The sequence below is a fragment of the Embiotoca jacksoni genome, unplaced genomic scaffold, assembly GCF_022577435.1.
Source record: "Embiotoca jacksoni isolate LCO1_2020_lvr unplaced genomic scaffold, fEmbJac1.0.p SCAF_9, whole genome shotgun sequence".
Lineage (NCBI taxonomy): Eukaryota > Metazoa > Chordata > Actinopteri > Embiotocidae > Embiotoca > Embiotoca jacksoni.
Window position 1 is genome coordinate 20545057 of NW_027185447.1, and position 21441 is coordinate 20566497.

The window sequence follows — 21441 nt, forward strand, 5'->3', positions numbered from 1 at the left end:
AAAACATGTTATTTATCCTAATAAGAGTATGAGAGGGTTGAATTCCTTTTAGACAAACACTATTTTTAGAGGACTGCACAGGCCAACAATTTGTTCACATCAGTCACGGGTTTATTTACCGAAACCTGCAATTTATACGGGTCAAAATATAAATATTAATCTAACTCTTCTCCTGCCGGCGCACTCGGAGTTATATTGCTGAATATCAACAGTGAATAAAAACAAACGGGTACTCACTGTTGTATATGACCACGGTCAGGGTTCTTTGGCAGGTTTTTAAACAACAGATTACTCTAGATGTTAAGGTCAAGAAAAAAAAAAAAAAAAAAGTGCATTCATTTTCTTTCCAGTTTGGATTTAAAACACAGCAGGCCGATATTGAGTCCAAATGACAGATAGGACAACTTCATACACGTCATGTACACGCATTTAAAAACTTGTCTGCCAAAGGAGCTCTTCAGCGGGAGCATTTCATCTATGAGATAACACAGAGCTGAATAGGCTCCTGAGGTTGCCAGTAGAGTGAAGCAAAGGAGAGCGAGAGAGAGAGGGTGGGGGGGGAGGAGGAGGAGGAGGAGGGAGGGGGAGGAGGAGGAGGGAGGGGGAGTGGAGGGGAGGGAGAACGGGTGATGATAAAACTCCACTGCGAGCCCTCCTGTAAGCTCAGTCAGAGAGCAAAGGAGCAACAGAGGGGCAGGGAGTGCAACAGAGCAGGGCAAAAAAAATAAATAGAAAAAATAGAAGAAAAAAGAAAAAGAAAAGGGGGGAGCTACCAGGCACTAAATCTCTGCACATGGACTTGGACTTGTCGGGACAGTCGGCAGGCAGCAAACCTGAGCGGCGTCAGACGGAGGAGCAGGAGCTCACCGCTACCTGGAGGGCTCTTTGACTTTTCGGTGAGAGCAGCTGGAAGATAAAAAAAAGAAAAAGCTGGGCAGAGAGATCAACACTTTACGACCACGCATCCATCTCCTCTCTCTTCTCTGGCTTTTTTTTTTTTTTTTTTTTTTTTTGGGGGGGGGGTTCTCTCCTGCATCCCACCCCACCCAGACCCCCCCTTCCTGTGGGCGCAGGTTGTGCCGACAGGACAGGTAGATTTTTCTGTTTGTGTGGGTTTTTTTTGTTTTGTTTGGAGGCGCTGCTGACCTGCAATCTTTTGATGAAAGCCCGGCTTCTGCAGCTTGTCCAGCTACCGCGCCGCTTCGCCGGAGCCGGGATCCGTCACCCGGTGTGAGAAACAGCAGGAGACGGGGAGGGGGGTGGGGGGCCGGGGGGAGGAGAGGAGAGGAGAGAGGAGAGAGGAGAGGAGAGGAGAATATTGCCATCCATCTCTCTGTTGCCCCACCGCAGCCCACCCTCGGCTTTGGACGCCCCTCCTCTCTCGCCTCTTCTTTTTTGTTTTTTTTTGCACCTCCCCATCCATCCCTCCCTCCCTCCCTCCCTCCCCCCCCCCCCCCCTCCCCACTCCCTCCCCTCCAACACCACCTCACCCCCCAACAGAGCAGAAAGCGTGAAAAATCTCACTAATGGGTTTATTTGCTGTCAGATCTGCGCCGATCTGTCATTCCCTTGGACCATTCTGCTTGACACATTTCATAGTTGAGTAAGCCTCCTGGCTTTCTGGCTCCACTTCCCCAGCGCTGCTGCAACGTTGTGCTGGCTGAGAGCTCATCAAGAGAGGAGCGGCGGCAGCGGCGGAGGCAGCGGTGGCAGCGGTGGCAGCAGTCAGTCTGACAGTCTCTTGGACGGGGAGTCCCTGAAAGCTGCATTCCTCCAGTTTCCCCTCTCCCCCTCTCCCTCCTCCCCCCATCCCCCCCCCCCCCCCCCCCACACACCAGTTGGGACTCTTGTGTTTTGTTGAGGCATCCTCAGCTTCCACGTGACCACGCGACCCAAGAAAGGCTTCGGGGTCGTTTCTGCAGGGATTTCTGGTGCTGATTGAAAAAAAAAAAAAAAAAAAAAAAAAAAAAAAAAAGGGAGTGAGGTGAAGATGTGGTGCGGGGCCGGGCCTCTGGCCGTGGTGGCCGCCGTGTTTTGGACTCAGTGCGTCCTCCTGGACAGGGTGGACGCCAAGAAGGAGAGAAAGAGGCCGAAGGAGGCCACTCCGCAACACACGGAGACTTACAACGCAACTCTGTCCAACAGCGAGGAGGTCGGGGGAAGCATCAAGGTAGTGGGTTCAAAACCCTTTTTTTTTTTTTTTTTTTTTTTTTTTTTAATATTTGAACCTTGTTAAACATTCATGAGCATCAGATTAAAAGTTTGAGATCAACCTTCAGATATGTGCAGATTTTCTTGTCAGCACAGGCAAAAAGGGGAAATAAAGCGTGGCAAAAGGTAAAAAAAAGCCGGGACGGGACAGGTGTGCCCTTCCAGGTCAGGTCTCAGACTCGGATGTGTGAAACTCTGAATGGATGACTTCCGGAGGAATGCCAGGAATGTGGACATCTGAAGGGTGATCAATGCATCAATTAGTGCGAGCCCCGGGTGTCCTCCACCAATTTTCCAGCCATACCTACGGGACGGAGTTAAAGAGCCGGCTCAGATATTTATGAACAACTCAAGTTATAAACAGAATAATTCAAAGAACATTCAGAGTCTCTCTATTTCCTAGATTGCGAAAAAAAGAAAAAGAAAAAGAAGTAGTCGTGTGTAACCGAAGAACCTTGTTTTCATTAGAAACGAACTCCTTTTGCAAAACAACATTACTGCGGGTGAGCTTCCATTTTCAGGAGCAACAGTTGGGCCCTTGACTCTGTTATTTATTGGTTTGCTGCTGGTGTTGCATATTTGCGATGGTTTCCAACAGGGTATTTGTTTTGCTTTCGGCCCACCCATTATGTTGGCATTCTCATGTAACCCTCCCGTGCCCTATATACCAGTCCTCACTCCTGCTCTCCGAACCGGGCCGTCTCGCGGTAACCGGTGAAAGAAAAAAAAAAAAAAAAACCAAAAAAAACCCTCCTTTTGTGTCTTTTTAAGAAACACTTTGTAGGTGGGTTGCGGCCCGCGGCTGTGTTTGTTTGACTTGGTTCGGCCTGTAAAAGCAGCGGCTATGAAGGGATGACCTTGTGTCAACCCTGAAGCTCCGCTGCAGATTCCTCCCCCACCCCATCCCTCTCCATCCCTCCCCCCCCCCACCCCGCCGCCCCCGCTGGGATCTCGCTCGCCGGGTCTCGTCCCGGCGGGGGAGCGGGGTGTCTTCGCAAACACTGCACCACCACCACCACCACCACCACCCCAGCCCCATCCCCTCCCCGCGCGGATGCCTTCGCATGCCGTGATGTAACTCCTGGGAAAAGCGAGGTGGGCAGATATTTAAAGACCTGCGGCGATGTCGTTCCCAGCCCATTGATTCTGTCATTCACGAGGCCGAGGCGCTGACTCCGCCGTGTCTGGGACATCCGATAGGGGCGGTGTGGCCCTGAAAAACTGGGGCAGCATGCCGCGTAAGCCCCTCACAAAGCCCCATAGAAAGGGTCCTGAAAGGGAACACCTCGGTGAGGATTAGCCCCCCCCCCCCCCTCCGCCACCACCACCACCACCATCTCCCACCCCACCCCACCCCACCGCGCCTCCCTCTCTGACATTCTTTTCATCTCATCTCCCACAATCAGACAGTAATGACATAATCACTCTTAAGACGCCGGGTCGTGCCAGATAGCGTCTCTGCCAAACATTGTCACCTCCGATGGAACCTGAGATTTAAGCTCGACATCTGTGGAAGTGGTCGTATTCAAGGGCCGCGTTTGTTGGTGCCACTCTATCTGGCTTTCTGTTCAAGGAAAATAAAACAAAAAAAAAGAGAGCGAGAGAGAGAGAGAGAGAGAGAGACAGCATGCGCCACACACCGTGAAAAGCGGTAAACGTGCTTTTCTTGGGTAGTTTGTAAGTTTATCCTATTACACATCTGTTCGGTCCCAGAGAAAAACAACACGTCCATTGGAGCTGCCTTGGCAAGCAATTTGTATTCTCAAACAAGCCAAACATTTACACTCCACATTTACATTTTTTTTTTTTTTTCCTTGTGCCCAGTGGAAACAGTTCTTATGATGGCATTCGCCTTTTCTATCTGACCAATCCCGTGTGTGGGCCTGCTGGCAGCGTGCGGTCCAACTCCGCATTCCTCTGGAGATTTTCCATTTGAAAGTGATCACAACAGTGAGGTGTGGAGTTGTGCCGCCAGTGGAATTCTTTTTTTTTTTTTTTTTTAATGAGATGATGAACATTTCAAACAACCGTGATCTCCGCGAACCGTCACGTCGGGGTTTTTTTTATTTTTTTTTTTTAAAGGTTGCCGTGTGTCAAAGGAGCTTTATTATTGCTCCCCACTCTAAAGACGAGTGGAATCTGTCAGTGTGGAGAGCAGTGAGTGATCTGTGATGGCTGTAATGGAGGGAGTCAAGTCAAACATCACGCCTGGCGTGTTGAGTAATGGCTGGGTCCAGCCCGAGGCGAGGGTTTTTGTTTCCTCTCTCTCATCCCCGGTGATGATTAATGCAGCGGCGTGTGGGACCTTTTTCTGGATCGACCCTCCGCGTAACAGACGAGGCCCGAGTCCCACAGGAAACGGGGGAGCGCTCACCTACCGGCAAACTACCTGCCGCCTGTGTGGCAACGATGGGGGAACTCTTCAAGGTTGCGCTTGTTTAACGTCGTAAAAATCACCTCATTAAGTCGTCTCGAAAAGAGAGAGCGGCGAAGAAGACAAAAGTAATAAACAGTCTTTTGTCATTACGCCTGAAATTTGCTCGTAAAATAAACCACCGTGTCGTGTTTTAACTTCACACACTTTTTTGGAGCGGCTGTTTTATTTGGATTTTGTCTCATTTATAACAGCGTCAGATTGATGCCAGATTTATTTCCAAAAAAAACAAAAAAAACAAAAAATCTCTTAATCTCGCCTGGTTGTTATCATTTCCATATCATTTTCCTGAAACCTTGATTTCGGCGCGTCTGCTGAACTTCACAATTAACTTGTCAACTGTGGCTTCAAGTAAAATCAACCGTAGTGTTGCAACTTTCTCTGCATGCAGAAAGAAAATAACGTAATTGTTTAAAATCTCAGTAACTAACTTGTATATGATGAATAACCAAGAGATGGTTAAGCTTAGCTCAGCTTAACTTAACTAAGCGTGGTGAAACTGCGAGTCTGAGGTCACGATCATTGGTGAACCCTTCATATCTTGTCTTGTTTTGTTCTGCGTAAAAATGTCAAAAAAAACACGTTGACGTTGTGGCTTTACGGGGGGGGGGAAAAATTGAAAAATAGAAATTTTCGGACACACAAAGCCGCCATAAAACTGCGACGCCTTCAGACAGAAGCAGGCTAGCTTTTTCCCCTTGTTCGCAGTCTTTATGCTAAGCTAACTAGCCTCCGGCCGTGGCGCTGCCTACGTCGCACTCGTTATCCAATTCGTCAGTGGCAAATTGGTTGCATAAGAGTGAGAAAATAAATACAGTATGTGCTTATGTAACATCGAATAGAACCACAAATTAATCATATAAAAGGAGGAGGAGCTAATGACTTCCTACGTTCATGTTCTGCCCAAACACAAAAAACGTTTTGGCGAAACCCCCCCGTACCTGAGATGGACCCGGATCACTGCTGCTTTTCAACAGCTCGTTTTAACCCACCACGGGGGAAGATGAGCACCCGCTCCAATTTCAAAGCTATAATTTGTACACAAAAACAGATGTGACGCGGCGATCAAAGTTTCTCTCGGCTTATATCGCCTTTTTTCCACGTCAAGTAGAAAGCCAAAGATTGTCTGTGGTGATTCCTCCAGCGTAAACACAAATTTATCCCGACTTTCTCTCGCACGAAAGAAAACGGGCTTTTTTTTTGTGTTTTTTTTTTTTGTGTGCGTGTGTTGGGGCAACAAAAAAAAAAAGCAACTTTCAAAAACTACAGCAACTTCAAATCGGGCCCGTGTTATGAGAAGCGTGTTCAGCTCTGTCATTATATAGTCACTACATTTCATTTACACTTCCAAATGTGTTCCTGCAGCATTTTGTCAAAGTAATAACAGCATCCCCAGAGTGTGATAGAGCAATTATGCTTTTTGCACACGGCGCTCGCCAATTGAGTAATAACACAGTGAGCGGAGAGCAGAGTCAACATCGCATGCCTAACTGTATTTAGCTCTTCGGCGATAAATCCTCAAAGCAATCCACGTCTGTGAGGTGCAGCGGTGGGGAACGGGGGGTGGGAGGGGGGGATGCGTGACGACTGGGATGCACGCAGGTTAGCAGGATCACCCCCCCCTCCCTCCCCCACACAGCGCAGGGTGGAGGGGGAGAGGGGGGGGGGGGGATCCCTGCCTCCCGGGGCGGCATCGTCCCGTCCACCCATGCATGGATGACTGCACAAAGGGAGCAGTCCCGGGGATGTAAAAACACGAGATTATGAAGAAAAAAAAGACTCTCCATCATCCCGTCCAACCCGCCTAAAAACCTGCAACGTTTTTTTTTTTTTTTATCAGTAGCGAAAAGAAAGAAAGAAAGAAAGAAAGAAAAAAAAAAAAAAAAAGGTTTCATGTCGTCTCGTGCGTTACGAGCAGGTAGAAAAACAGATAACGGCCAAGTGAAAATAAAGATAAGTTCGACTGTACACATGGAAGAATTCAGGAGCCGGCTGCAGAGGAGTCGAGTTTCAGTATCTGGTTGCGGCCCCGTAGACGTGTTTTAACAGTTGTGTTTGTGTTTTTGGTGGCACGCTGCCCCAGGGAAATATTTTCCCCATTTTATTGCTTCAAATAAATTCAACCTAATTTTCCCCCCAAACTATATGACAAACACATTTAAAGCAGCGCCTGTGGAAGAGTTATTCCTGCAGGCCGCGGGTCCTTCTGTTTTTTTTCTGGCTAATAAACTCTTATAGGCTTCTGTGAATGATCAACAATAATTCAAAACGATACCCTAATTGATCCAAAAAACTGCAAACTCCAAACTGCTGTAGGTTAATAAAACAAATTTTTTTTTTCTCTCTCTTTTATTGGAAGCCATGGCTACCCGGCACAATCATTATATTCACTCAAATAAAATGCATATTAAGTATAACCTTAAGGTACTTAGACTTCAGTATTTCCACTTAATGTTACTTAATTAGCTGTGCTACTTACACCAGAGTTACCTTTTAGGTAGGAGACTGACAAGCTGCTAATTGTTCCCGATATTTTTGGCCTGTGGCCCAAAAATTAACAAATAAATAAACGGTCTGGTTCAGTTTTTTTTTTTTGTCACATCTCCAACACAAACATTTAGTTTCAGATGATCTCATTTACTATCCGGCCCACAAAAGAGTGCAAATCTGTGCCACAGAACTTTTTGTTTCTTCTCCTCCATTAATCACCTCATGACAGCTCATATTTCTGCCGTGACCCTTTGGATGGGCCCAACCCTTAGGTTGGGAACCGCTATACAAAAGCTAAAAGTACATAAAACTAACATTTACAACGTGTACTCATAATACATCTGTAGTTTCCTCTTGTTTGTCAGTTAAATATAAGATTGAAGTCCAGTTAGCTTAGCTTAGCTTTCAGAAGCAGCTCTGTCCAAAGGCACATCATAAAACTTCAACTTGATGTTCGAACGTTGGGAGAAGCAGCCGTCATTTTTGGATGGATTATACAAATGAGATGTACAAATTTGTGGAGTTTAAGAGGTCCTGTTTGATGGATTTTGTTTCCACAAGACTGCTTCCAGGGTTTATGTTAATCAAAGCTGACTAGCTGTCGCCTCATATTCAATAAACTGACGAGAGACTGATATGAAATCTGTTTGTGCAAAAAAAAGAAGCAAATATTTCAGAAAATGAAGAAAAATGTTGGATCCATAACTTTGACTTGTAATGAAGTATGCTAACTTGGCTATATTGGTGCTGGATCCACTTTTTGGGAAATATTTACATGTTTCCTCATATTTTGTTGGTTAAATATCAATATTGTGTTAGTTTAACACAAGACTGGGCACAGAAGGAACCAGCCAGCTCGACTCTGTTTGAGGGGAACTTCCTGAAGACTTGTCGCCAGACAAACAACAAGAAAATTGACAGCCAAGAAATAATTTAGTACGTAAAACTGTATCATGTAGTTTTTTTTTTTTTGCATGAATTTAAAATAATAACGACGTGTTAATTGGTCATCTTTAGGTGGTATTTTTTTGTTAACTTAGGACAGCACTTCTTGCACCCGAGGAACACAACGAATCCCATTCTTAAGATCTAAAGGCGCCGTAATGCGGCGTGATTTAGAGCGCCATTCAACGGCCGGGGGGGGGGGGGGGGGGTGTGTGTGTGTGTGTGTGGAGGGGATAAACGCTGTCTGGAAGATTTAACGTTTTCTCACCTTCAGACAGAATACCTGAACGCGTTCGAGCCGTCCCGCGCCGCGAAAGGCGTTTGCACCCGTCGCCCGCTGACAGACGAGGCCGCCTTCGAAGGCGCTCGCGCATCAGCGCTGATCAAAGCCGAGTGTCTCTTCATCAAAAACCCTCCCGACCGATACCTGGATCCGCTCCCCGCCTCACTTTGTTCACGGCTCGTACGTGCTGATGCGTAGCTATGCGAAGAGGAGGAGGAGGAGGAGGAGGAGGGAGCGGGGGGGGAATCCACAGTTTACTTTACGCCGCAGTCGACAGCGGCGAGTGAGTAGATTGAACGCTTTCTGACAAGGTTTTTTTCTGCGTCGTCAAGCAATGTGGTTTTCACGTCCGCGTCGCGTGGACCCTTTGAAGCTTCCCGCTCAAGACGGACGACCCACCTGCACACAATGAATCAGAACCAGTGGGGTTTTTTTTTTTTGGGGGGGGGGGGTGGTTGTTTTTTCGGCGTTGCGTGAGCCGTCCCAGCCGTCCGACAGCGCAGATAGACAAAAGAAGAAGAACGCGGTGCGGTTCGCGGAAAGACCCGAGCGTCCCTTAAGCTGATGATTCAATTATTTACACAGCGATCGGCTGCTATTTCTCAGCTCAGAAACGAAGGTAATAATTACCTCGGTCGTAGCCTTTCTTGCTTGAGCGCAGAAAAATCCTCGGGGGCAACGGTTTAATGGTTTAATTACAATGCCGTGTGTTAAAGAGGATAACAGGCTCAGAGTGTGGCTGATTTCCTGGCAATGATACGCTGTCTTTTTTTTTTTCTTATTATTTTTACACGGGGAACGGATAAGATGTGTAATTATAAGTCACGTGCGCGCCAACTTCCACTGATTTGTATCTTTGACGGGAAAAAAAAAAAGACACTTAAACGCAAGGAGATATGTTAAGCCTTTACGTTTTTTCTCTTTTTTTTGTATGTTCTCCTTATCACCTCGTCACAGGTGTCTTTTTTTTTAAATTTTGTTAATTTACTCAGCTGTCTAAAAGTGTCTCGGCTTTTCAGGAAGCACGACCTTAACATCCACTCATCAACATGTTGATATATATTCAAGCTCAAAGAACTGCTACGTCTGGAGGGGGCGGGGGGGTTTCTACAGGTGAAAAAAAACTCTAAAAGCTGCTCAGGAGTAAATTAACAATGAACAACTGGCTTTGGCTAACAATGAGGTGTTTAAAGCCTCTTTTCCGCCGCCGGTACCGGCTCGGTTGGACTCGACTCACTTTTGTTTGGCTTCCATTGGGGCAAAAAGCCGTAGGCGGTACCTGGTACTATTTCGGGCGTCACCTCCATCGAGGTTCCAAGCGAGCGGAGCTGGTACTAAAAGGTGAAAAGTGAAAACGCCGCAGACCACCGACTAGTCTGAGAAAATACTTCGTCCACTAACTTTGGACTGTCGGGTTCAGACGGCGGAGCAGGTTGCCCGTTTGATCATACGGTTGGTGGATCTATTCCCGGGTAGTTCTATGCAGTGTCGCCATAGTTACGACACCGTCTGAAGGGTGCGCTATCTGCAAAATCGACCAAAAAAAAAAAGTACCCGGTACCAAAAGCAAGTAAATGAGCCGGTTCCAGCAGTGGAAAAGCAAAATTTCCGTGTCTCAAATTACAATTCAAACGATGACGTGAACCGCATGTACAGATCAGAAATATTAGCACTCTAATATGGCATTTAAACCCCGCTTCAGCTTCTGTATGGAAAAAAACAAAGGAGATGTAATATGTTAAACCTTAAGAGGTGCCGTCAGGCAGATTTTGTTACCTTTCTTGTGTTGTGTGTTTATGCTAAGCTAATCAGTTGCTGACCGTAGCTTTCTATTCAGGCATGAAAGTGATATTTAAATTTCAGCACAAAAAAAAAATAAAAAGAAGAAAAGCAAATAAGCCTTGAATATTTTGTGGAACTTTTCCTTTAAGGGTTACAGAAGTGGTATGTCAGCGAATATAAAAACAAATTGACATGCGAAGGAAAAAAAAAAAAAAAAAAGCAGTTCATTCCGCAGGCCTGGCAGTCTTGTGGAAAACAGTATTGAGTAGCGTAAAAGTGTTCTTGACCAAATCAGTCCGTCTTTTATCTGCTTCCAAGCCGCGAAATCACAACAAAAACACAGAACAATCCGACGTGCAGCCAGAGCAGCGCCTGTTAAGTTGTTTATTTTGTCTGCTGTCAGAGAGAAGAGAAAGTCGGAGAGCTGCAAAAAAAAAAAAAAAAGAATCCCTGACGTTTTTGTTTTTTTTTATTATTTTTTATTCCAGCATATTGAAAAAGACAAACAGGGAGTTACTTTGTTGCGGTGGAACAAGAGGCACGTCTTTAACAGTGAAGAAAGGGGCATGTTGGTTTAGCAGATAAGTGATCCGTGTCCCGCTGCCAAACCTAAACAAATTCCATCTCAGACAGCTCACCTCCATGACTCGTCCTTATCTCCTCTTCTATCTCAACTGAAGGCTCTTGACATTCGGGGTGGGGTGGGGGGGTGGCGGTGGTGGGGGAAAGGGTTCGGGTAAGATCTGAGCTGGCTGTAAATTGGAATTCGTTCAGCCTCACATTTTTGACCAAAAAGATGAAAAACAAAACAAAAAAACAAACACGGCAGTTTGCAGCACTACGCGTGAGACAGCGTTGCTTCCACGGGGCCGTCTTGGGTTTCTTATCTCCCGAACAGATCCCAGGCACCGATGCAGCAATTTATTATAAAAGGAGTTATTTCAGAGCGCACACCCACGGACACACAATCTCAAACATACCTCACCCTTGTGTACAAGGCCGCGTGTATACATTTATTATCTCGCCTATAAAATTTTCCATCATCACGCGGCTCAAACGAGCAGCATTAATAAAAGAAAATAGGTCTTTGAGTGAGGGAGAAAGTGTTGGCCGCTGTGACATGTTGTTATAAACTACAGTAATTGAGGCCTGCGGTCCGCAGGATCGACATCACACATAAGACGGGCAGACTCATTTTTCACCAGGGTGCTCATGGAAATTTTCATGTGCAGCAAAAAAAAAAAAAAAAACGCTTGACAAGGTTTGTTTACATTTGTCCGAGTCTGTCGGGCAAATAAGAACTGACGTGGCACCTGAGCGAATTATCTGGAATGAAAAAAAAATAAGCAGAGGGCGAAGCTTTTCAGGAGGACAACGGTGACTGATGGCGAAGTGAAAAAGCCTCGTAGTCGACTGGGCAGAAAAGAGGTTTCCCTGTTTGACCTTCTCTGGTGTCTGGCACCATTTAATTCTATCTTAGGGAAAGCTTTTCCAAAGATGGTTTGAAAGGAAGAAATAATGACTCATTTGGATTTACTGTAGCTTCGTAGGTATCGCCCTATGGACAGAATTATCTAAATATAAAATGTGATTATTATTTTTTTTTAAACAGCACTTATTAAACAGGCTTCGCAATGCGGCTGGACTTTGTTTTCTTGCTTATTTGTTCAGGTTGCCGTTACACTTCCATTTTCCCCAATATTCTCTATTTCGTATTTGTTAATACTCATATTGGCCAAACAATTTACGTGGTCTTCTTTTCTGCCGCAGATTTCTGATCACCAGAGGGTGGATCCACTGGGATCATGGATGGACTTTGTCAAAAGGCCCGTTGGAAACTTCCCGGGAAAGTGTCGCAAACGCAAACGACCCCTGGTAAACCCAGTAGTTACGCTCTGTGACATGCAATTGTTCAAAGACTTGTACTCGTTTATCAGCACGAAGCCCCGTTATCTGTAATACACCCATCAGTCCACCAGGGGGATAGCGTGTCAGTGTCACGTTTCGCCTTGTCCAGGCGTGAAAAGCAGTCCCACGTATGCTCAGGTTTGAAGAAGAAGGTCATGTGACAAAAGTAGAAAGGGTGATAAAGTGCAAGTAAGGAGGTGGGACGGTTCAAACCATTGACTGTGTTTAGAAGTGGACGAAGAGAATGAGGCCGTTGCGGAAGTGCCTTAAACTGCAATACCACCAACGGCCACTAGAGGTCGGCCCCCCCAAAAAATCTCCGGCTCCACAGACTCCCCAGCCAACGCATTGTTTTCATGAAAAGATTCCCATTTCGGGGGCGTGTCTGATTGACAGGCCTGCGGTGCAGTCAAGTTACGGCTTATCGGTGGGCGGGACGTAGTATCGTCGGCTTTCCAATCAGATCTAGTCGCATCCCAAACGAGCAAAGACGGCGCCGGGCAAAATCCGAGCTCGAGGCTTCTTAACGGCCGTTAAACAAACCACCGAGTGACGTCACTGTTCGTTACGGTTTGGTTCAAACTTTTACCCGGCAGACCCATGTTCAAATCCGTGAGAAAGCAAAAGGCAACGTGGATTTTTTTTGTATAAAGTAATGTAAGTAAGATACGTAAATTGCTTATTTTAACCCACACCATGATCTTTTCCAAAACTTAACCAAGTAGTTTTTTCCAGGACCCAACCATGTGTTTTTTTTTGGCGCCTTAATCTAACGCACCTTACTTTTCACGCCAAGATAAAAAAAAAAAAACGTGACACGGACACGGCGACCCCTAGTGGACGCTTTGGCATTACACTGGGTGACTGACAGTTAATGATTTTCAGATCAAGTTTGATCAATGACCATGTTTTTGTGTGTCTGTCTTCCATTAGCCAGGCCCGCCCGGTCCTCCAGGTCCCCCCGGCCCCCAGGGACCTCCGGGTTCTCCCGGTGCCGAAGTGACCCAGGAAGTTCTTCTTCAGGAGTTCAAAGAGATGATTAAAGGTAGAAGCACGTCGCTTTTCCAGCCCAAACACCTTCTAGCTCCTCTTCAGGCTCCAAAGTTGTTGTTTTTTTTTAATTTGCAGAGAAGACGTTCAGTTCAACATTTGGATTATCACTGTATTGTCTTTTTTTTTTTTTGAAAAGGTGATATAGTTTAAAAAAAAAAAAAGTTGTTGATAGCTTGTCTGCGTTTCCGTCAGAGGCGACAGAGAGGAGAGCAGCGGCGCTGGACAGACAAACCAGCCCCAGCCAGCTACCGACAGCCCTCCTCGCCCTGGAGGGGACGACCTCGTACCGCCGAATAGAAGAGGCTTTCCACTGCAAGCTCAAGGGACCTGTGGTGGTGGACAAGAAGACTCTGGTGGAGCTCCAGAACTTTCAGACAGTGAGTTTGTTTGAAAACCCCAGTAAATGTTTACGAGTTGGTTTCGGCTTCGCTCGTTTTTTTTTGTGGTTTTTTTTGTGGCTAATCCCTCCTATGCGTGGTTACACGCTTTGTCTCTCTGCCTTTACCGTGTTTCAAAGAGTGTGTGTTTGGTAATCGTTGCTCAGTTGGCATGTGGGAGAATTATGAGGGGATCATCCCCTCGCTGGTAACTGGCGCTGGCGAAGCACGCAGTGCCGCTCGGAGACTCAGACGGCCCCTTTGGTCAAAAAATATCGACTTTTTCAATTCTACACATCACTCTCTGGGCGGCATACAAAAGGCACTCTGTCTCTGACTTGGAATAAAGTGTGGAGAGGACAGAAATAGACACGGTTTGAAACAGCATGCTGTAGTGGAAGAACTATGCCTTGTTCGGACCGGGCTGACAAGGCCGGAGCAGGGAGGATTCGGCTTCGCAAACATGCTTACACGCACTGTGTTTGTGAAGACGTGTTACTACGGCTTTGGGAAAGTCGTATTTGAATGTTTTTTTTTTTTTTTTTTTGCAGAGTCGGAAATAAAGAGGCGCACAATGAGGCAGGACACGAGGAGGTAGAGGATGTCCGGAGGCCTCGCGCAGGCGCAGTTTACACATATGAACAGTAGAACCAGTAAAGGGCATCTCAAGCAAGAATTCTCCTCGAAAATTGGCTTTTCGATTATTAATGGACTCACCCGCAGCGCGGCGTCCAATCTCGCGTCGACTCGCAGTTTTACAAACAGAGACGGCTTTTAGGTGCATTGCCGCCACCTTTTGACAAGAGTAACGCACTACAACCAGGCGCCGGCAAAAACAGGAAATAAGGAAGAACGATAATCGCATAAACTACTCGATTTAAAAAAAAATATATATTTTAACAGATGTATTAGAATATTCAAAAATCATGTTCTCTCTCTAGTTAGAACCACTTCTGACCAGGTGGACCAGTACATTCACATGAGTTGTTGCAGTGGTTTGATTAAATCAGTGTCTTGATCTTTGATGCCTTTTTTTATTTCTTATTTTTTTTAAATGCCGGCTCGACTGGGACTTGCTAAAACGCTGCGAAGCAAGACACTCCGAACGCCTACTTGTAGTTTAATTATGAAGAGGGGACCGATGCACCGTTAACATAACATGTCCACACGTTAATTCATTTTTTTTTATATGCTTTCAGCCGCCCGCTAAAGGCGCCTTCCTCAGAGGGTCGGGAATGGACCAGTCCACCGGGAGGTTCACCGCTCCCATCACCGGGATCTACCAGTTCTCTGCTAATGTCCACATTGGTAAATCGCAGTAACTTTCCTATATAAAGGCGTTGCATACACCAAAGCCTTTTAAAGCCCCTGCTCACTAACAAGTCCGCCCACGGAGGGGTTTACGCTCGTGCCGGGTAATTAGACGTCTTCTCGGGGGAGAGCCGGTGTTTTCATTCACGCCTCTTTCATCCTTCGGTTGGTTTTGTTGAAACGAACCCAGTTTTTAGTCTTTATCGGTCCGTAGAATTCAGTGACAATCAAGGAACAGTGTTTGATTCGTGCCAAATTGCGTGAATGACGAATTACAGAGTCAAAAGTCGTAATCCTAAGGTTTCATGGTTGATTTGGCAACGGAGGTGGTTGCCGGGGGCAACGGTAAATACGGTTCAATACAGCAGATCATAGAAATCTGGGCGCAGCGGACTCGTTGAGCTGCTGCTCAGACGGAAATGCAACCGAAGAGCAACCGGAGTCGTTGTTTAGAGTGCAGCTAAAAAAAAACAACCTCCATTTATTGAATAAGGAAGGTGTTAATGTCGTAAACTGATGTGATCGGATCACTGTAACTCCTCCTACCTGAAATATTCAAAACCTGACCCTCTAATGGAGTTACCAAAAAATGACCGTGGTATTTTTATTGGATTAAAAATCGCTGTCATCTAAAATGCGGGTAATAAACACATTCAATTTCGAGGGATGGCTTCACAATAAAGTTTAGTCCTTTTAAAGTAAATTAGCCGCATCGGGGGAATGTTTGACTGGATTATATGTATTTAGTTTCTGGGTCTGAAAAGTGAAGCCGACTGCTGAAGTGCCTTAAAGTGCAATACTGCTAAGGGCCACTAGGGGCTGCTTCCAAAAAAAAAAAAAAACCTGCGGCTCCAACAGACTCCCATTCAAAATACAATCAACTTCTCTCATGAAATACAAAGTCATTACATTTTTTTACACAAGTAATTATGGTGTCGTTGGCTCAATTCACTGCTTCTGATCAGTTTCCTGGTGGTCCTTCTAAAAAGAATCCCATCATTGATTAGATATTAGGCCTTAAAGAGAGCTTATGTTTAGGGCCCTGACCGGTTTGATTGACAGGTATATACATATATATATATATGTATAGTCTCTTCTGTTTCAATTCAAACAGAGAACGATATTTTGTCTGATCTGCTATACTTACGTGGTGGTTGAACATTTTTGCCTCCTTTCAGATCACAACGAGGTGAAGAGGAGCAAGGGTCAGCTGAAGGCCAGGGACAACGTCCGGGTGTTGATCTGCATCGAGTCGCTCTGCCACAGATACACGTACGTGTTTCATACACTCAACCTAAAGCCACGGCGAGCGTGAGGTTTTGCATTTGAATGAAACCTCCAACCGATCGCCTGTTCATATGATCGATCTCGAAAAGTTACGACCGCACTTCTGCATTCTCGGCGTTCTCGTTTCGACCAGCTCGTTTACTTTTCCCTCGTAACGGCGACATTTTATTGGCGCTTAATGCTGCCTTAACTTACAGCAGAATTTACGAGCCGTTAAAGGTGTCGTCTGTTTCACTCTTGTGTGGACCCGGCGTGGCATTTCCTGTATAAAAGCAGAGCCGGTCTTTTAAAAGGAAACGTCATCTCTCGTCCCCGTCGCCCGACTAATCTTTACAGACTCACCTTTGACCCTTCGGGGCCGCCTGTTACGTACAAACAGCGCGGCGGTGAGGTGCCCTCGTTCGGGACGTGGGAGGCGGATGATGAAGAATATGACGCGGTGGGTCTAAAAAAAAAAAACCAATTACAGACCCGGGTTCTTTCCCATATTTAAACATTTATATTTACACGGAGTCGGGGAAAACCACTGAAACGATTTGCTCCCTGAAGTCTCCCCCGGACTGCGCAGAGTTCCCCTCCAGTGCGGTGCAATGAGAGGAATGTATAAATAATATTTTTATGACGGGTTACTTAACCCAAAAAGAGCAGTGGGCTTTTTTATTTTTTTGTTGTTTTGCTGTTTTTGAGCCGCAGCCTCGGCCGCTCTCGTCCTCCCACACGCGGAAATGCGGAGAATGCGAAGCGAGGGCCCGTTGCGACGGCAGTTGGACCGAAGACAAACACGATTGATTTGCCATAAAAATGTCGCATTTTCCACTTGACGGGAGCCAGCGCTCTCGCTGTGTGTGGCTGCGTCGCCGCGGGCCCTACGCGCGGCGGGACGTCCGCCCGGCGTCGGCTCTCGGTAGAACGGCAAAAGAAGCTGGTAAATGTGCAATAAATACTAGTTCGGTTTTTGTGGGAATTTGAACAGAAAGAAAACAATTACACGTTGATTCCTGAGCTTCAGAGATGTTGGTCGTTTTTTTTTTTTTTAAGCTGCCGGTGGTAGCCTCAAATTTACCACACAGACACGACCGCGCCGTTGATCCCCCCCCTCTACCCACTCCCTCCCTAAAAAAAAAAAAGAGAAACTCTGCACACTGTAACTTAAACCAGAGAAAATATTCATAGCAGAGACATTTCAAACCATTCTTGAAGTAATGAGTCAACAAGGAACATCTGGGGCGACGATTCATTCTACCGCATGAACTGAAACCGGCGTGAAACAATAACATGAACAAATCAATACGTTGCGAACCCTTCCAGGAAAAGTGTCAAAGAAAAATCCTCATTGATCTCTTCATCAAACTCTCGGCAAGAAAGCAAAACACACATATTTCCCAAATGTCTTCACGACCCTCTTTTGATATCCGGCGTTTTACGCTCGGTTGACTTTCGACAAGGTCTTCAAGAAGGCAACGTGGACACATTTGAAAAGACAAGTATTTAATCAGAGATGTGTGTGTGTGTGTGTTGTTGTTGTTTTTTTTTTATATATGATTGCAGTTCACTGGAGATGATCGTCGGATTGGAAAGCAACAGCAAGATATTCACCGTCAGCGTTCAGGGGCTGCTGGAGCTTCAGGTGAGCGGCGCGCTTCGGACGATTCCAGCGCAAAACATAAACGTACCAAAAATACCAAACACACCTTCCAACACCGCCGACGTCGTGTGTTTCCTCTCTCCGCAGGCCGGGCAGTACACGTCCATATTCGTGGATAACGCGGCCGGCGCTTCCGTCACAATACAGAACGGCTCGGATTTCATGGGCATGCTGCTCGGTGTATAGCCTCAGACGTCCTACGACGGCCCTTTTTCTTTTGGTTTTTTTTCCTCTTTGTTTCTTTCAACGGACGTCTTTTGAGCACCATCACACACACACGCACACACACGAACACACACACACACACACACACACACACACACGCACGCACACACACACACACACACACACACACAGGACCGAAACCACAGGGGAGGTTTGAAGGAAGGAAGGCTGACATTGACTTGGCTGCTTGTCGGATGGTGAACGGACAGCGTGAAGAACTTAAAGGACTGTTAAAGTTTGTTTTTTACAGCCTCCCCCTGCCTCCCCCCCACACGCCTCCCACCTCCCCCCTCTACCCGCCGTCCCCGATGCATGTTGCTTCACCAATAAAATAACCTGAAAATAAAACAGAGGATACGTTTGTTACAGTATATGGTTGTTGAAGACCTTTGCAGTAAACCGAGCATTTACAAAAAAAATTATTGTGTTTTTTTTTTATGTTCTCTGTAGTTGTCGGAAGAGCAAGGGAGCAAGAAATAGTACATTTGTGAGTTTTAATGTATTTTGACGTGTCATTGTTTTCTATATCTGTTGTGTACACACTCATGAGCTACTATTTTTTTTTTTTTTTTTTTTTTAAATTCACATTTATATATGTTATATGGTACATAGACTCTGTGAGTACACTGGACATTTGAAATATGCTCATTAGACCGGCATTTTTTTTTGCCATTTTAGCATCGGTCCAGACTGAAATATCTCTACAACTATTTAATGGATTGTCTTGAGATTCTGTTTAAACATTCACGTTCCCCTGAGACCGGAGTACTTCTGACTTTGGGAACTTTTTTTTCTCTACTGCCAACATGACATTTGTGGTTTTAAGTGAAATATCTCAACGACTATTAAACGGATTGCCATGAACAAGTCCACCAGAATAAAATGGAACGTTAAGCCCTTAGCTTTGCAAATAAACATTTTATTATGTCCAAATTCTTTGGTTTATGACCAAATACCTCAGCCGAACTTTGATTTTAGAGCTAAATTGGTTAATGCACGTTAATAGACTAAACTAATACTAGTGCACTGCAAACTTAAAACTTGCAGAGACTTTACCCAGGAGAAAGCAATCTCGGAACCAGTTAAACGGACTTCATGCTGCCAGCTAACTAGTACAAAGTGTATAAAGTCCATGCGTGAACAGAACAGGTCGTCGTCTCGAAGAATTTACAGCCAGTAAGTCGCCGTGTTCGTGACGTTTCTATCATGTCTCCGCCCGCTCAACTAAACCAGAGGGTTTCCGGGTCGGAGAGAACTCGTGAACCTGTTGAGTTGCCTCTCTGAGACTCAGTGTTTGGTTTGTCCCTTCTGGGCTACCGTAGAAACGTGGCGGTGCAAAATGGCGGGGCTCCGTGAAAGAGGACCCTCTCCTTATGTAGATATGAAGGCGCTCGTTTCCGAGGTAACGAAAACACAATAATTAGTTGTTTCAGACGATGACACGCCAATGAAAACACAATTATTAAGTTTGTACTCCATTTCTGCCAATAGATCCCCGTAAATCTGGTCCGACGTGTTATATAATCTCTCGAATGGCCGTCCAGTTTTTACAAGGTAACTTTTTGATCGGGGATCTTATGGACACATGAAATCGTCAGACAAAATCACCATTCACCTCCTGCCTGAAAAAAAGAACAAAATTTGAACAAGAGCTAATATTTTTTATTGCGGTTCGGTTTGTGTTATCATTTATAAACTGTTTGTTTTTCCTGTATTTTATTCTTTTTCTTGACAGATAATGTTTGTAATTTATCGTAACTGATATAAAAGCAACATTGGAAAAGCATTGAAATTTGATATTTATGTTGTTGATGTAACCACAGTTTATGACAAAAATCGATCAATCCAGTGCTGATTTACACTTTTGTTGAATCCACAGATTAAAATGATATCTTTGCTATTTTTTATTACTTAATGCTGTAATATGAAATTAAAACTCTTGAAAAATGTTCACATTTGGTCTCTGCACACGATGATGATGATAGCTTTGTGTATTTATTTGACCACCTCATTATGACATCAAACTAATCAGGGGAGGTAAATGAACAAATTCTTACATTTTTACTGAATCTGAATTTGTTTTTCTTTCTGCGTATTTCATGACTGCAGCATCGTCTGCAGCGCAGCAAAGCTTTCCGGGGCTTTTTCTGTGGCTCCATTTGAATTGTAAAAATGCCCAAAATACTTGAAATACCTTCGCTGGCAGGCAGCCAAGTAAACCCATGACTGCAGTACTTACCTGTGAAATATTGATTAGTTTGAAATGAGACGCTCTGCTCGTAATTCAGGATCATGTTTCACGACAACTCAATCTAATGGCTGTTTTTGTCCGGGCTGCTTTTTTTTTTCAATTTAATTAAAACTAAATAGCTGTTGTCCCTCACAAAACATCGCAATCCAGGTCTTTATTGCTGCCGTCGGGGGTTGATTATTAAACGAGCTTTCATATCAGTGGATTGTTTCTTGGGCGGTCTCACAAAAAGCACTAATAAGGGTCTCGGACTTAATGGGACGAATGCTTGTCCAGCCAGTAAAATGAGCTTGTTAGCATCGTTGCATGAATGCCTTATAATAGAGGCTTCTCATGGAAGCATTGCTGGGATGCCAAGTGTCACATACTGTACCCGAGGACCGACCGCAAGAACGTCGCACCCACGTGCTATTTCAGCCGCCGACTGTAGTAGACACGTCTCAGACGGGAACGGGGCTGAAAAAGCACAACCTCAAAAAAAAACAAAAAAATTTGGAAAACAAACATTACATCTTTTATTTATAAATGAACTAACCAACATTTTCAGTCACCGCTAACATGTGGTCTTATTTCCCCCCGCAGTTTAATGTTCTAAGCAGTTCAAGAGAAACAAAATGAAAATAAAGTACGTTGAAAATAGCACAGCCAGAATTTATTAGAGTCTCTTAGCCGAGTGGGATTTACGCAAGAAAAATTCACTTTCTGTGTTTTTTTTCTTTTTTTTCTTTTTACATAAACGGTAATCTTTCAACGTGTTTAACTGTGCAGGGATGACGGACGATATAATATTTGCTCTCTTCATTGCTCAAGACGCAGGAGAGTGCCACACACTTGTGAGTTTTGATTGTCTTGTTTTTTTTCTGTCTTTCTTTAAATGTGTTTAATGACAGCTATGCGAGCGTGCCGTAACGCATTCGCTGCCCTGCAGTGGAACACGGAGCCTGCCAAAGTGGTTGCGAAACCGCCCTGCGCCACGACTCTGACAGGAATTTCCCATCGCCCCATTATCAGCATCAGACAAGCTGAGTGATTGCAATTACATCTGCCCAAATGCTAAGAGCAACTGCTTTTTCTCTTTTTTTTTTTTTTTTTTTTTCCCCCCAGAGAAGTGAGGTATTATGAAAGGCCCCATTGTGAATCTCCGAGGTTCCTGTCTGCCCTGTAAACCAACATAGTTGGGCTGTGTAGCTTTAATGAGGCCTTAATTATGAGATTCCTCTACCTTAGCGACTGACTCAT

At 45.1% G+C, this 21441-nt stretch overlaps 1 protein-coding gene across 2 annotated transcripts; it reads left to right on the forward strand.

Moving 5' to 3' along the window:
* The first annotated feature begins 1022 nt into the window (after nt 1-1022).
* On the forward strand, nt 1023-19900 carry c1qtnf12 (C1q and TNF related 12). Of its 2 annotated transcripts, XM_069141286.1 has the most exons (8): nt 1025-2170; nt 11916-12020; nt 12987-13098; nt 13299-13483; nt 14683-14791; nt 15973-16066; nt 17630-17708; nt 17814-19900. In XM_069141286.1, exons 1-8 carry the CDS (start codon nt 1991-1993, stop codon nt 17910-17912), a joined length of 963 nt encoding a protein of 320 aa, XP_068997387.1. In that variant the 5' UTR covers nt 1025-1990; the 3' UTR covers nt 17913-19900. The 2 variants fall into 2 exon arrangements, with proteins under 2 accessions (XP_068997388.1, XP_068997387.1); XM_069141287.1 differs by lacking the exon at nt 11916-12020 and having other exon boundaries at nt 1023-2170.
* Nucleotides 19901-21441: the final 1541 nt, after the last annotated feature.